This window comes from Macaca fascicularis, chromosome 4 (assembly GCF_037993035.2).
Source record: "Macaca fascicularis isolate 582-1 chromosome 4, T2T-MFA8v1.1".
In the NCBI taxonomy this organism is placed as follows: Eukaryota; Metazoa; Chordata; class Mammalia; order Primates; family Cercopithecidae; genus Macaca; species Macaca fascicularis.
This window is the reverse complement of record NC_088378.1, coordinates 117,946,414-117,960,653: the sequence shown is the minus strand read 5'-3', so window position 1 is coordinate 117,960,653 and position 14,240 is coordinate 117,946,414. Positions and strand designations below refer to the sequence as shown.

The window sequence follows — 14,240 nt, the reverse complement described above, 5'->3', positions numbered from 1 at the left end:
CTAACTGGACTATGAAAATTTAAGGATGCACATTATATTCCCTAGAGCAACCATGATAGCTAGAAAGCCAATAGATAAAGAGAGATTATAAAATATATTTATTTACTTAAAAGATGTCAAAAAAAGGAGGAACAGAGGAAAAAAATCAGATAGTATACACGGAAAACAAATAATAAAAGAATAGATTTAAGTCCAAATCATCCGATAATTATATGAAATGTAAATGGATTAAACATTTCCACTAAAAAGCAAGGGATGGGGATAGACTTTCAACTTAAATAGTAATACGAATCAAAGAGATTTTAGGGTAATGACTTTAGTTCTGATCATAAACATTGCTGACTTCTAAACTAATGTATCCATGTAATTCTGTAGGCTCTCAGGTTTCTCAAATTGTTTGAGTGTAGGCTTCTCTTATAGCAGGGATATATAATCTTTAGAAAATATCCATAAACTCAACCTTGGAGAATCATGAGTTGGGATCTGAGTGCTTCTTCTCTGAGAGAGGGCTTTGGGATTCATATACAAATCGATCTGTCTTTCTATTATCCAGATTTGTATATCATTAAGATTTAATTTGCTATTTAACCTGCTATATAAATACCTCAGAGGGTCACTCAAATAATCTTTTATAGGACAAAAGGTCATCCTCTCTAGATTGAGAACAAAAGCTGTTTTACACTACAATAGTACTGATTTATAAGTTCCTTGATAGCTGCCTTTCTTTCAGTAAGACTGAAAGCCTTGTCTTGTTCTTTTTTGTCTCTCCAGCAAATTAACCCAGGCCTCGCATGTAGTGAACAAGTAAATATTTATTGAGCAACTAATACAACACGACTAACCCTAGATGTAATTTACAACTACTTGTTGGATACATTCACCTGTATACTTTTTAATTTTTAAAATTAATTTTACTGATATATACATTTTATATAATAAATGTTTCCTATTTTAAGTATACAGTCTGATGAATAAAGTATACACCCACATAACTACACCACAATCAAGATATATAATATTTCCATCTCCCACTTCCCCTACAAATTCCCTGGTTTTCATCACCAATCTTTATCACCACAATCCTTCCTACAACCCAACTAACAGGTTCTAGGCCACTGATTTAGGTTGTGTCACTTTATGTTAGTTTGCATTTTCCAGAATTTTATATATATGGGATCATATAGTATGTACTCTTTTGTGTCTGGCTTTTGTACAACATAGTTTTTGCCATTTATGCACACTGTTACATGTATTAATGGCTTGCCCCTTTTCATTGAATGCTAGTCCATTGTTTCACTATACTACACTGTATCCATCTGTTGATGAATATTTGGATTGTTTCCAGTTTGGGGCTGTTATTAACAAAAGTGCTCTGCACATTTGTAAACAATCCTTACTTGGACATATGTTTTCACTTTTTCTTGTGCAGATACCTAGGAGTAGAATGGCTAGATCATCAGGGCAGGCATATGATTACAATAAACTGCCAAATTGTTTTACAAAGTGGTTTTACCATTTTACACTTCTATCAGCAATGTATGAATTCCAGTTGCTCCATTTTTAAAAATTTTTTTGAGATAGTATCTTGCTCTGTTGTCCAGGCTGAGTGCAGTGCCCGGCTCACTGCAGCCTCGAACTAACTAGGAGACTCAAGTGATCCTTCCACCTCAGCCTTCTGAGTACCTGGGACTCCAGGCACATGCCACTATGCCAGGCTAATTTATTATTTTTTGTAGAGATGGGTGTCTTCCTATGTTGCCCAGGCTGGTCTTGAACTCCTGGCCTCAAGCGATCCCTCCACCCCATTCTGCCTTGGCCTCCCAAAATGTTGGAATCGTAGGTGTCAGCCACTCTGAGGGCCAAGTTGGTCTGTATCTTCAGTGACATTTGGGATTGTCTTTTTTTTTTTTTTTTTAATTTTAAGTCATTCTAGTGGTTAGGTGGTGGTATCTCACATTAAAATTCACATGCCCAAACCTCTGAATCTCCATTTTGACCCTATCTTACAAGCTAACATTTTGGATTTTCACTTAAAAAAAATTAATGACATCATGCTCAAAAAATTAATGACAATGCAACAACAGACCACTAAGTATTTATCATTCTCCTACCTTTAGAGAATAAGCTTCATGAGGTTAAGACCTATCTTGTTTTTTCTTACATTTCTAGTATCTAGCACAATGCCTGGTACATAGTATGTACCTTTATGAGTTATTTGTTGCTGTGTAATAAATTACTCCAAATCTTAGCAGTTTAAAGCAAAAAACATTTATTGTCTCACATAATTTCTGAGGTGCAAGAGTGGGGAGCAGCTTAGCTGAGTGGTCCTGAGTCAGAGGCTATCATGAAGTTTTAGTCAAGCTGGTGCAGCAGTCACTTGAAGGCTTGACAAGGGCTGGAGAATTGGCTTCCAAGATAGCTCACTCACATGACTACTGCCAAGAATCATCAGTCCCTTGCTAGTTGTCCCTTGCTAGTTGCCAGCTGCAATTCTTTGGCACGTGGAGCTCTAGATTTGCTCAGCATGGCAGCTGGTTTCCCCAAAGTGAGTGTGATTCGAGAGAGAAAAGGTTGGTTACACAGACCAACCAGGAAATGGTGGATGTTGCCCCCAACTTCCTGGAGGCTGGCGAATAAAGTGCATAATGAATATTTATTGATTAAAGTAATATGTGTCTGATACTCTACTAAGCATCTCATATCTTTCATTTCATTTAATCCAGATAACAGTCCCATGAACCATTATCCTCATTTGAGATATGGTAAAACTGAGGCTTATAAAAGTTAAGTCAACTGTCAATTTCTACAAAGCTAGTGGCATAATAAGAGTTCAAACACAGATCTCTTTAGCTCAAAGGCTGTGAAAACATGCTTCACAGTATAAATGAATAAAAGAATTACATTATTCTAAGAATAAATTGATTTAGGTGGTCTTTTTAAACTTTGTTTAAATTGAGTCAAACTCATTTGTATGTGGTGGAAGAAACTAGATGTTATATCAGGTGGGAAACCCTAAAATTCTTCAGGTGAATAAAAAGTTAATTGCTTCCCTATTCTGTAGTTGACAAGGTGTTGTTTCATTTTTTCTCTCTTACTATGCTGTTTCAAATTCTTGGCAGATCCTTGGAAACAAGGAAAGTCAAGAATTCGCCTACTGACTACCCACAGAATTAAATCAACAAAAACTGTTGATCATTGACTGTGCATATGGCATTGTGGCAGATTCCCCGATCTACAAAGCAAGTGAGACAGTATCTGTTGTTCAAGAGGTCACAATCTCTTTCGAATTAAGCTGATACAAAAATAACACAGAGAAACTGAAGCATCATGGGGAGGCACACAAGGAATGCTTATTGAAGTTTGAATTTTTAAAAGACTGGACACGTCTTCAAAATACATTTGGTGTTTGTTAAAATAATCTAGTGTGATAATCTCTGGAAATCAACATTAGATTAAATGGAGGGAGGCAGCCTTCTTTAATTTTTTTTTTTTTTTTTTTTTAAGCGGTTGGAAAACTTGAAGACGGGGACTTACCAACCTTTCCAAATGTCTCTGTCAGGAACCAGTTTTCTAGGAAGGGTGGCAGAAATGAGCTTCATATGTGTTTCTGGAATGCAAGAATGTAGAAAGTGGGGTGGAGGTTCAAAGTCCAGGTAGCCCTCTGTGAGAATGCAGGAATCAAATCAGGACAAACAAAAGAGAGGGAGAAGTGGGTAGGGCAACGGAGTTTAGGCATTGACTGGAATGAGAGTTAAGGTGATAAGGCTGGGGTAGAAATGAAAGTCAGACCCCTCCTTACGGACTGGGAAGAAAGGAACCCTCCTAGCAGAGTTGAAAAGACCAAGTGTCCTCTTCTCCATTTCACCGGGGAAACCCTCCTGTGCCCAGTTTTAAGATACGGGAGAGTCTATGGAGCCAATGGAGAGTCTAATGCAAAAACTAGTTTCCGACTAAACTTTGTCTTGGCCACTGAGCATGCTCAGCTTTGTCTTCTATAGAAAAGTGAACTCCGTGGCTCCAGATTTTAGCTATAGCAGCTGGAGGGCGGGAGTGAGGGTGGGAGAGCCAGCGTGGCAGCGTGGCAGAGGCCACAGGTGGAACCTGGAGTTTGAGTATGCTTGAAAGGGAAAGTGTGGAACGAAGGGGCGGCCGGGTGGGGAGTCAGAGGAGCCCCCAAGGAAATGATTCATCATTGTTTCTGACCTTGACTTGAGCAACCCTTCATGAAAGGAGAAAATCTTGTTATTCGGAGATGGGGATTGTGTTGCAAACAGTTACAGGTGAAGAGGGGCAGTTCAGGATTCCGGCGGTGGTCCGCTGGAATGAGTCGGGGCGAGGGAATGGTCGTTATAACCCAATAGTGAGCCTCCCGGTTCATCCGGGCTGGACGGGACCCGGGTTGCAGCAGAAAAGCAGGAGCTGTATGCAGGATGCTCACCTGGCAGCCTCGACCTGCCCCTCTTCCCTTGCTCCTCCCTCCGCACCAACCCCAGCTAGTTGTCAGGGGCCATCTGGGCCGGGCTGGAACTGGCTCAGAAACTCGCTTTTGCCTGCTTATTTCTGCAGTTGGGCTCCTGGCCAGGTGCAACCACATCTATGAGACTCTCGCAGACTCTCAGACTCCTATGCCTTTGGTGGTACAGGGAGGAGGATTTACTGTCACTCACTGCATAAACCATGATCACCGGAGATGTGCTCCCAAGTTACAAAGCCTGCAGGCGGTGCCCGAGGACCAGAGGGCAGGGCAGGGGCCGGGCGCGGCCCGCTCACACTTCTGGAGCAGCCGTGAGCAGCGGGCACACGGGCAGCCACGAAAGCAGCAGCGAGGGCGGTGCAAACACCTCAAAACTACACCGAATCTCGTAGCGCCTGGCGCTCCAGGCGCGCAAGGTACGCTTTCGGGGCGGTCCTGTCTGACCCCGGAAGAGAAAGTTGTTTTGGGGAAGGGGAGCAAGGAGAGGAGTGCGAATTAAATAAAACTAAATATCAAAGTTGTTCTGCTCTGCTCAGGCCGCCTCTGCTCCGCCTTATCTTTGCCCCAAGTCCTTTCACAGTCTGCCTTCCTCAAAGGGCCCGACGCGCCCCCGTCCTAGCCGGAGTAAGCGGACCTGCAGCAGCCGGCCCGCAGGTCTGTGGACCCTCTCCGATCCAGGTCGCCGGGAAAACCCGGAGCGGAGCATCCCTCGGGCCGGGAAACGCCCTCGGCGCGCACCCACTGGTGCGCATGCTCAGTCCGCGCAGCTGCCGCGAGTAGGAAGCTCCGCGCGGCGGCGGGGGCGGCGACTGGAGGGTGGGAGGGGAGGCACCGGCTGGCGGGCGGGGGTGCAGGGACGGGGCAGGGGCTCCCGCCCGAGGCTCCTTGAAGCGCTTCCGACCGCGAAGCCGGGCGCGAGAAGCGAGCGAGCCCGAGAGCCAACAACGAGCGCGGAGAGGGCAGCGGGCTGAGCGGAGCCGCCGGGCAGAGCGGGCTCAGAGCCCGGGTCTCCGCCGCTCGGGACCCGGCTCGGCGGCGGCGGGGGCGGCGATGTTCCACTGCATCCCCCTGTGGCGGTGCAACCGTCATGTGGAGAGCATCGACAAGCGCCACTGCTCGCTGGTCTATGTCCCCGAGGAGATCTACCGCTATGCCCGGAGTCTGGAGGAGCTGCTGCTGGACGCCAACCAGCTCCGCGAGCTGCCCGAGGTAAGGGTCCGGCCTCACCTGCGCGCTCTGCTCTCGCCTGTTGTCCCTTCCGCTCTCTCGTCCCCTCTTCCACCTCCGGGTCCGGCGTGAAGGAACCGTCCCTCTTTTATGCATTCACCTGCTTCTTTCTCCCCGTGTCTCTTTACTTCCATCCTTTCCCAGTAAAAGTTCCTTTTCATTTTATTCAAAGTGACCGAATATTTTCCGCGTAGTCACTGGGGCTCGTGCTATTGGAGAAACGTTCTGGACTGTTAAGTAACTTAGATCCATGTCTAGGTACTGACACCTGGCACTTGTGCCCGGGCAGGTGAGAAGCCGGGTGATTCAGGCTGTTTCCATTTGGAAGCTACAGAGCACAGCCTCCCGCCCCCCTCCACTCCCCGCGGTCGTTCCCCCACTAAGGGCCGGGCGCGCCTCTCCTTTGGTCGAGGCTTGTCCCAGAGGACCTTGTGACCTGGGCAGCGCTCAAGCGGGCCGCACTATCTCGGCATCTTGGGAGGAATGTGCTCCGTGCTTTATCGCGGGTGGGCTTGGCCGGCTGGCCTGCAGTGGCTACGGGGGTGGACGCAGGATGGGGGTAGGGGAGAGCTGGGCCTAGAGCGCTGGGGGCAGGTGCCCAGATGCCGGCCGCCCGGGCCCTGCCTGCGTGGACCTGTTGCGTGGTGGGAGCTGCGGTGAACGTCAGCAGAGGCTCTGCCCGCGGGCCAGCCTTGCAGCCTCCTTTCCCGGAGCGGCCACAGTCGTCCTGCCGACTTTCTGTAGTTGCAGTGATGCGTTATCTCTTCAAAGTTGTTTATGTAAATTGATCACTCCACTGCCGCCGAACTTGTCAAGTGACATGTGCTGATGGTGCTTTGACCGAGAGTAGGGGGACAGCGAACTTCCTTCCAGCTTGTCTCGGGAACTTAGCTAGAGTAACCCTTCAGGGGGAAGGTGTCTCAAACCCAGGTGTGTGCAGGAAGTCAGTGTGCAATAATCCAAAGGTGTGCAGGAAGTAGGGAGACTGCTGGGAGTCGGGGATCGGACCTGTGTAAGGGCTGAGCGTTGGAACGCAAACATCTTGCTTGTCCTTTAGTTAACACAAGCCAAATCATTGTCACAGAAACACTAGTCAAGTGTTCTGGCTTGTTAGAATGACCTGATACGTTCTCCAGCGCTGATGGAGCATTTAAACAATCAGAACTGTGTGTTTTTCTCAATATTTTAAGTGGTGGTGTTCTTCTTGGATTAACTTTCCTGGGTTCCTGTGGAATGGATTGGGTGTTTACTCTGTGTAATCATAGAGATTATCCTCACTAGGACCTTTGCAAAGCCCCCCAGGCTTTATTTAGCTTAGAAGCAGCAAAGCCATCAGGTTCCCTCAGGCTTTTATTATTCTGCAGGCATTTTCAAACACGTGATTTTTTTCTGGCCTTTCACATCATTAAAGATTTCACTTACCAGTCGTCAGCTCACTCACTGCTTTAAGTTGTGTAGTTTTAGGCAGTGATATCACCAGGAATATAGAATATGTAATTTAATACTTTTCAGGGGCTTCAGAATGACATTATTAAAGATGGAGTGAAAAGTTATTCACTAGAAATGATTCATTACTCTTTGTGGTATTTGTTTGTTTGTTTTCTTTTGTAGAACTGGAAGATTTCCTTTGACTGGATTGGCTTTTCACTCCCTTCTGCAGGGTTTGTGGGTTTTCCTGTAATGTTGGGGAATTCAGCTTGGCATGGGAAATTACATAATTTCCCATGCCAAGCCAAAATGTCAGGTTTTTCTGTGATCCTAAATGGAAACTTGTCAGAAGCTCAAAATATAGTCTGATGGCACTCTGTAAATACGGTAAATAAACAAGCTTTTCAAAGGTTAGAGGTGAGCTTGCTAATGGATTATTATTGCTCTAACAGCTCTTAAATTAGTATTACAGTTTTTAGGTTGTGTGAATTCTGCTTCTCCCTGACTTACTGTGTGTTTTGGTGCCTGGGTGTGTGCATGCCAAGCATGAGAACCACCGTGAAAACATAGATATCTGTTCCATCCCTTCCATTTTTTCCTTGGGCTATCTGTTGTCTCACCTCTGAGATCTGTATAACTTATTACCACTGCTCTCTGCTGCTCCTGCTCCAAACCCCTATCTCCTTACCTGCCACATCACAAGCGGGTCTCTTGTTGACAAGCCTCAAAGGTCCTTATTTTGGTGGCCATACCACCTGTATGTTCTCCTCTCTATAATTTGTTTGGAAGCACAGCTTAAGGGGAAGCCCGTACCCCTTACCAGGGCAGCAAAGATATGCAGTCTCTCCAGGCTTCAGTGGTATAACAGCCACCTTCTTTCCACTGAAAGGCCTGCAACCTCTGGTTTGTGCCAGTATCTTCATTTTACAGATTCAGATTCAGGATTGAGGTGACTTTCTCAGGGTTATCCAGTGAGTTAGATGCAGTTGCTGGTGGGTGCTGTTCATCCAGATGTCAGCCAAATACAATTACTTTGGACACCTAGCAGTAATCTTCTATCCCGCTTCTCACACCCATCAAACCTTTATTTAGTCTCTCCTATTTTACTCATGTCATTATAACTTGGCCTTAGCCGAGCATTTATTGAGATTACATTTTTGCAAGTTATTGGGAATATAGAGATTAAAGGAGGCATGATTCACAGCTTTGTGAGGAAGCAGATTATTTTAATCCAGATGTGGTTAGTGTGGGGTGGAAAGGGCACCACAGTTAAACTGCTCCTAAGCTATGGACTTGATGGTTACTTCGCTAATGTTTTAAGCCTTTGCATCAGATCCCTCATCTTCAGTTTGGTTCCGGTTGGGTGATAGTCTCACTATTCTTTATGCATCCACCGACTCCTCACCCACTACCCCCAGTTTGATCCCTTATGGCTCTGTGCTAACAAAGACAGTCTAGTTGTAACCTTCTTGAGATGTCTGTGTTTTTGCTTACCTATGTTTATTATTTGTTTGTTTGTTTATTTATTTTTGAGACGGAGTCTCACTCTTGTCGCCTGGGCTGGAGCGCAGTGGCGCGATCTCCACTCACCGCAAGCTCTGCCTTCCGGGTTCATGCCATTCTCCTACCTCAGCCTCCCAAGTAGCTGGGACTACAGGTGCCCGCCACCACACCTGGCTAATTTTTTAGTATTTTTAGTAGAGACAGGGTTTCACCGTGTTAGCCAGGATGGTCTCGATCTCCTGACCTCGTGATCTGCCCACCTCGGCCTCCCAAAGTGCTGGGATTACAGGCGTGAGCCACCGCGCCCTACCTTACCTTTGTTGAGCAGAGAATCTCACCCTGTGGCACCCGATAGGTCTTGCTCAATAAACAGTTATTTATCTGTTGAATGAATGTTGCCGAATCTTACAAAAATGTTCCTCCCTCTGCTTCTTTCTCTTCCCTTAAGCATATCACTGCTCTAACATCAATCCTTTTCTAATATAGTCAGAATATGCAAGTTGGAAGCAACTTCAGAAGAAAAGGTCATTCATAGGATGACACTGTTTTGTCTTACTTGCCCTACAGGAACCTTGGCTTCCCCTCTGTACTTCCTCAGCCTTTCACATGCCATTGGTTTTCTCCTCAGTGTGCACCAATTCTCAGATACCTTCAAATGCATGTGTTTTCCTGTAATCTCCAGCACCAATATAGCACTTCATGTAGTAGTAGGCAGCACGTATTTTAAATGAATATACTAAAGGCTTCACAGCTTTAAAAAATTGAATTTCACCTTGCCACAGAGTTCAGTTGATCTTTTGTTGATTGCCAGATGGCATTATCTCAAATACCTGCCCCCTACATCATTCTTTCTCATATTCTGCTTTATTTTTTCCTGTCCGTTAGAGCACATATCATTACCTAACTCCAGACCATATACTTGCTTTCTTGTTCTTTGTCTCTCTCCCTAACTAAAACATAAGCTCCATGAGTGCAGAGGTCTTCACGGCTGGACCTAGGACAGTATTTAGTACATAGTGGGCACAAAGATGCATCGATGAGTCCTAACATGGGTAGGTGGGCCCTGTTTCTTAGCCATTGTAATTCACCTTCATATGGTCAGACTTTTCTACACCAATCTAGTGACACTATTGTTGACGTAAAGTCTTCTTTCAGAATCCAGTGTCCTTGTCTTGCCAGTCTTTGTTTTCCATCTCTTCTGTACTGGACACCTTTGATTGCCTTATCTTCGAAAGAATCTTCATGCACTGTAAACATACTTTCTATGAATATGACTTCAAGTTTAGTATCTCCAGCTGTGATCTGTTAAGGGAATATCCATCTCCACTTGTGGTAAGTCCCTTTTGCCTTAAACCAACCATGTTTTAATTTAGGTCTCATATTCCAAACTGACTGCTTTTCCCAGAAGTTCCATTTCTAGGGGGCAGGGCACCTATTCTTTCCATCTCAAAGGTCCAAGGACTTACCTCTGATCCTTTCTTCTCTGAATTTTGTTGCCAAGTCCTGCCATTTCTTTTTTCAAAATGCCACCTTTTCTCTCTCAGTCCCTCACTCCCATCTGGTTGGCTTCATCTGGATTTATATTGTCCATTGCTGGTTGTCTTCTGCCGAGGTTCTTTAGGGCTTGTCTTGAAAGGGCAGAGAGCAGAGGTGCTGGATTCAGAGCATTCAAAATGCTGCCCCAACACTTGGAGACTCTGTTCAAGCCTCTGTTTCCTTAGGTGTTCCCTACTTTATAGGGTTATAGAGTTATTAAAGAATATGCGTGAAGCACTGAAAGTGTCAGCACAGAGTTAGATCTCAGATGTCTAACATCTTTCTGGATACTGTGGCAAGATCCATTTATTTAAAAATAAAGTTTCTCTTTTTCTTTTTTTTGAGACAAAGTCTCTATGTCACCCAGGCTTGAGTGCAGTGGCACGATCTCAGCTCACTGCAACCTCTGCCTCCTGGGTTCAAGCAATTCTCCTGCCTCAGCCTCTCGAGTAACTGGGATTACAGGCGCACGCCACCACACCCAGCTAATTTTTATATTTTTAGTAGAGATGGGGTTTCACCGTGTTGGGAAGACTGGTCTTGAACTCCTGACCTCAAGTGATTTGCCCGCCTCTGTCTCCTAAGGTTCTGGGGTTACAGGCGTGAGTCACCATGCCTGGCCAAAATAATGTTTCTTAAACTGGAGTTTGAAGACGTTTTCCTGGCAATTATTTTTTAAAACCAGAATTTCATTTTTAATATTCTTTTCAATAATACTTTTCTTTTTTTTTTTTAGACAGAATCTCACTCTGTCGCCCAGGCTGGAGTGTAGTGACACAGTCTTGTCGCTACAACCTCTACCTCCTTGGATCAAGCCATTCTCCTGTCTCAGCCCCCCGAGTAGCTGGGATTACAGGCGTGTGCCCCCACACCTGGCTAATTTTTGTGTTTTTAGTAGAGATGGGGTTTCACTATGTTCACTGGTCTCAAACTCCTGACCTCAAATTATCTGCCCGCCTCCGCCTCCCAAAGTGCTGGGATTACAGGTGTGAGCCACTGTGCCTGGCCAATAATACATTTTTTAAAAAATCACAGATTCTGTGACATCTTGATGACCTTATAAATGAGCAGTGCCAAAAGACTTTATTGACTGTGTTTGAGCCTTCCTTTAATTGTCTCTAGCTAATGGGGGAAGAAGAGATGTGAGTTTATTGCAGAAATGATTTGTTGGTGTCAGAAGATGGCTGGAAGTTGTATGAACAAAGGTTTCATATCAATTTGTTAGACAGAAGTGTTGGGTAGCTGAAGGGGTCACAGCGCACATTGGTGTCAGTAAGCAGAATGTGAATGCAGGCTACCTGCTCCATGCCGCTGTTTTATTTAATACATTGCAAGCAGCCATACAGTGTCTGCAAAATTGCATCACTGTTATCTGTCATGTTAAATTAATGTTGAGCTTTCTTTTATGTGTTTTTACCAGATTTAAAAATTATTTACCTTATAGTTGTATAAGAACTAAAGCATAGAGAAGACATAACCTAGTTTTATGTTTGGACATACTTCAATAACATTATAATAAATGTAATTTAAGTGAATGCTTAGGGGAAAGGGGATCCAAAGGAATATTTCCCCTTTATAGTGCTGATCTATACATTTCTCAAGTTAGGGAAACAATTCTCATTTCTCAGATACCCTGTTACCATCACACAATTTAGCATTTAATTATTTTCTGTGTTAGTCCCCCACCCCCCACCCCACACCTCTCCTCACCTCTCATACTTAAAAGTGAGAAAACTGAGACCTAGAGAAGTTGTCATTTGTCTGGGGTTAGTGGAGATTAGAGTCTCTGGTTAAGAAATGTTTAGTGAGTATCTGTGACATATTAGTAATAATTATAATGGGTTAGTGGAGATTAGAGTCTCTTCAATTAAGAAACATTTAGTGAGTTTCTGTGATGTATTAATAATAATTATAATTGTCACTGCTTATTGAGGTTTAACTGAGTTTTAAGCATTGTATTAAGTGCTCTACATAAATAATTTCTCTAAAATGGAATAACAGTCCACTGTTACAATTTCAGCTTGGCAAATGCAGAAACTGAATCGTAAAAACCTTATTTAAAAGGCTTAAGGGCCTTGGTTAAGGTTAGTTCTGGAGCAAGCATGAAACTCCTGCAACATATGTACATTTACTGGTATGCCGTACTGCCCGCCTGGGAGCAAGGAGGCATGGCGGTGTGAAGAGCCTCTGCAGAATGCCATGACAGATAATGAGATGAACTGTGCCTGTAGGCAGAGGAGCCTCAGGGAAGGTGTCTAAGCAGAGGTGAAGTATGGAAAGATCTTTGTTTTTAGAAAGATCATTCTGGGGCAGAGGAGAGAATAGAGTCCGGGAGAGCAGGCAGGGGCCGGTTGCAGTGGTTTAGGCCGGAGGAAAAGATAGAGTACTGGTGGGATGCTCTGGGACATGGCATCATTAAAGTTTTTGCTGCTAGGAGCCTCTCCCTTCCGGTCTGGTGTTCTTTCTACTATGCCGCCTTGTGTTGTGCTTCATAAATTTGTGGGACGCCAAATACAAAGCATTGTCCTCCTTTCCGTGGACATATTTTCCTTGATTGTGGGGTACCCTTGTGTTCAACTTATAAGATGCTCACTAAAACCTGGCAAGTTTTGTAGTAGGCGTTGGCTTGGGAGGAAGATGGACAGCCAGATGTGTTATGGGTAGGAAGAGTTTGCTTATTTTTGGTTTTGTTTAGATGAATGGGATCATTAAATTTATAAAAATGTACCAGCAGTGACCCTGGTAACCCTGTGGGTTCTAGTTTTCTGAGTAATATGAATGTATATTTATGTTTGTTCTATACTATGAATTTTAGTTTCATCGTCCTGTGCTGGAGTAGAGGATGCTTTCAAAGACAAATACTTGGAGAATATTTATTATTCTAGAGTAACTTGAAACTCATTGCTTGTATATCTTTTTAAAAAGTAGCTGAAGTCCTTGAGAAAAACAAACCATTTGGTTAATGAAACTTTATGAGAGTTGACAAAGATTGAGTCATGCTTTTAGTATGGTAAAACAGCAAAATGAGCCTGCTTCCACAATCCCAGTTCCCTTTTCCTGAGGCTCCCAGCGGAAAGGGAGCACTTTGACTCCACCTCACAGGCTTCCAGTGAATTTCCCCTGTTGCCAGAATTTTGCATCTTTTGTACTGTAACAAACAGGTACTTGGGATTTCTTTAAAATGGACCCTTTACCACAGACTTGAGATTTTAGGGGTGAGCCACTGTTGAGATTTACACAAGAGTGTCAGAAATAGCAGTGTAAACATTTCTTTGCGATGATGGCAGATCCCAAACATGGTCTTGCTGTGCCATGGAATGAGGTGTTGCGTTCTTTTTGGGTGAGGATCCAGTGAGTGCTGCAGGCTTTTCACTGTGCTCACTGAAGTCTAGGGCAAGTTCACCTATTTTAGGACTCTACTCAGAACGCAGAGCTGGAAATGTTTGCCCTCTGCTTCATAAGATAGTTATGAGGGGTGATGAGACCATGGGCCAGATCTTCATAAATGCATAGGAGAAACTTCTGAATGTCCATTAACTTTCTCTTGGGTATGATTTAGTGGACAGGAATGGTAATTTACTATTGCATGTGGTATTTTAGAACATCTAATAGGGTGTGTGTGTGTGTGTGTGTGTGTGTAGTGTAAAATAGTTTGGACTCCTAAAATAAGATGTAATATTTAAAATTTTCCCTCCTCATTATTTTGATCTAGACTATAATGTTTAGATTTCAGGGAAGTTGACTCAGTTGGAAGAAATTTGGTGTTTTTGTTTCTAAAAACCCCAAGGAATGGATTTGCCATGTGGTGAGTGGAAGGTGGTGTTACACCTAATTACAACATGTTCCAGACTGACTCCTTGATTGTGTGGCTGAATGGAGAGGACTCTGTCCATCTGGCCACCATGGGCACCTTTCTTTCCGCAGTCTACCCCCACTTCTTGGGAAGAGATAATCAGGAGGCTGTCCACTGGCTTGTGGTGAGAACCAGGTGCCTGAGTCAAACGAGCTGTTGTGAGGGCCAGAAAGTGGCTTCAAACCTCTCAGGATGTAACATGGGCTCTGACTGCTTGAC

At 44.2% G+C, this 14,240-nt stretch overlaps 1 protein-coding gene across 2 annotated transcripts in view; it reads left to right on the top strand.

The window, feature by feature from the left end:
• The first annotated feature begins 5,361 nt into the window (after positions 1-5,361).
• Positions 5,362-14,240, top strand: part of LRRC1 (leucine rich repeat containing 1) — a 129,418-nt gene continuing 120,539 nt past the window's right edge. For both annotated transcript variants that reach the window (XM_045391055.3, XM_005552718.5), the window contains exon 1: positions 5,362-5,683. In XM_045391055.3, the coding sequence (XP_045246990.1) occupies positions 5,525-5,683 (159 nt within the window). In that variant the 5' untranslated portion in view covers positions 5,362-5,524. The remainder of the gene's footprint in view (positions 5,684-14,240) is intronic.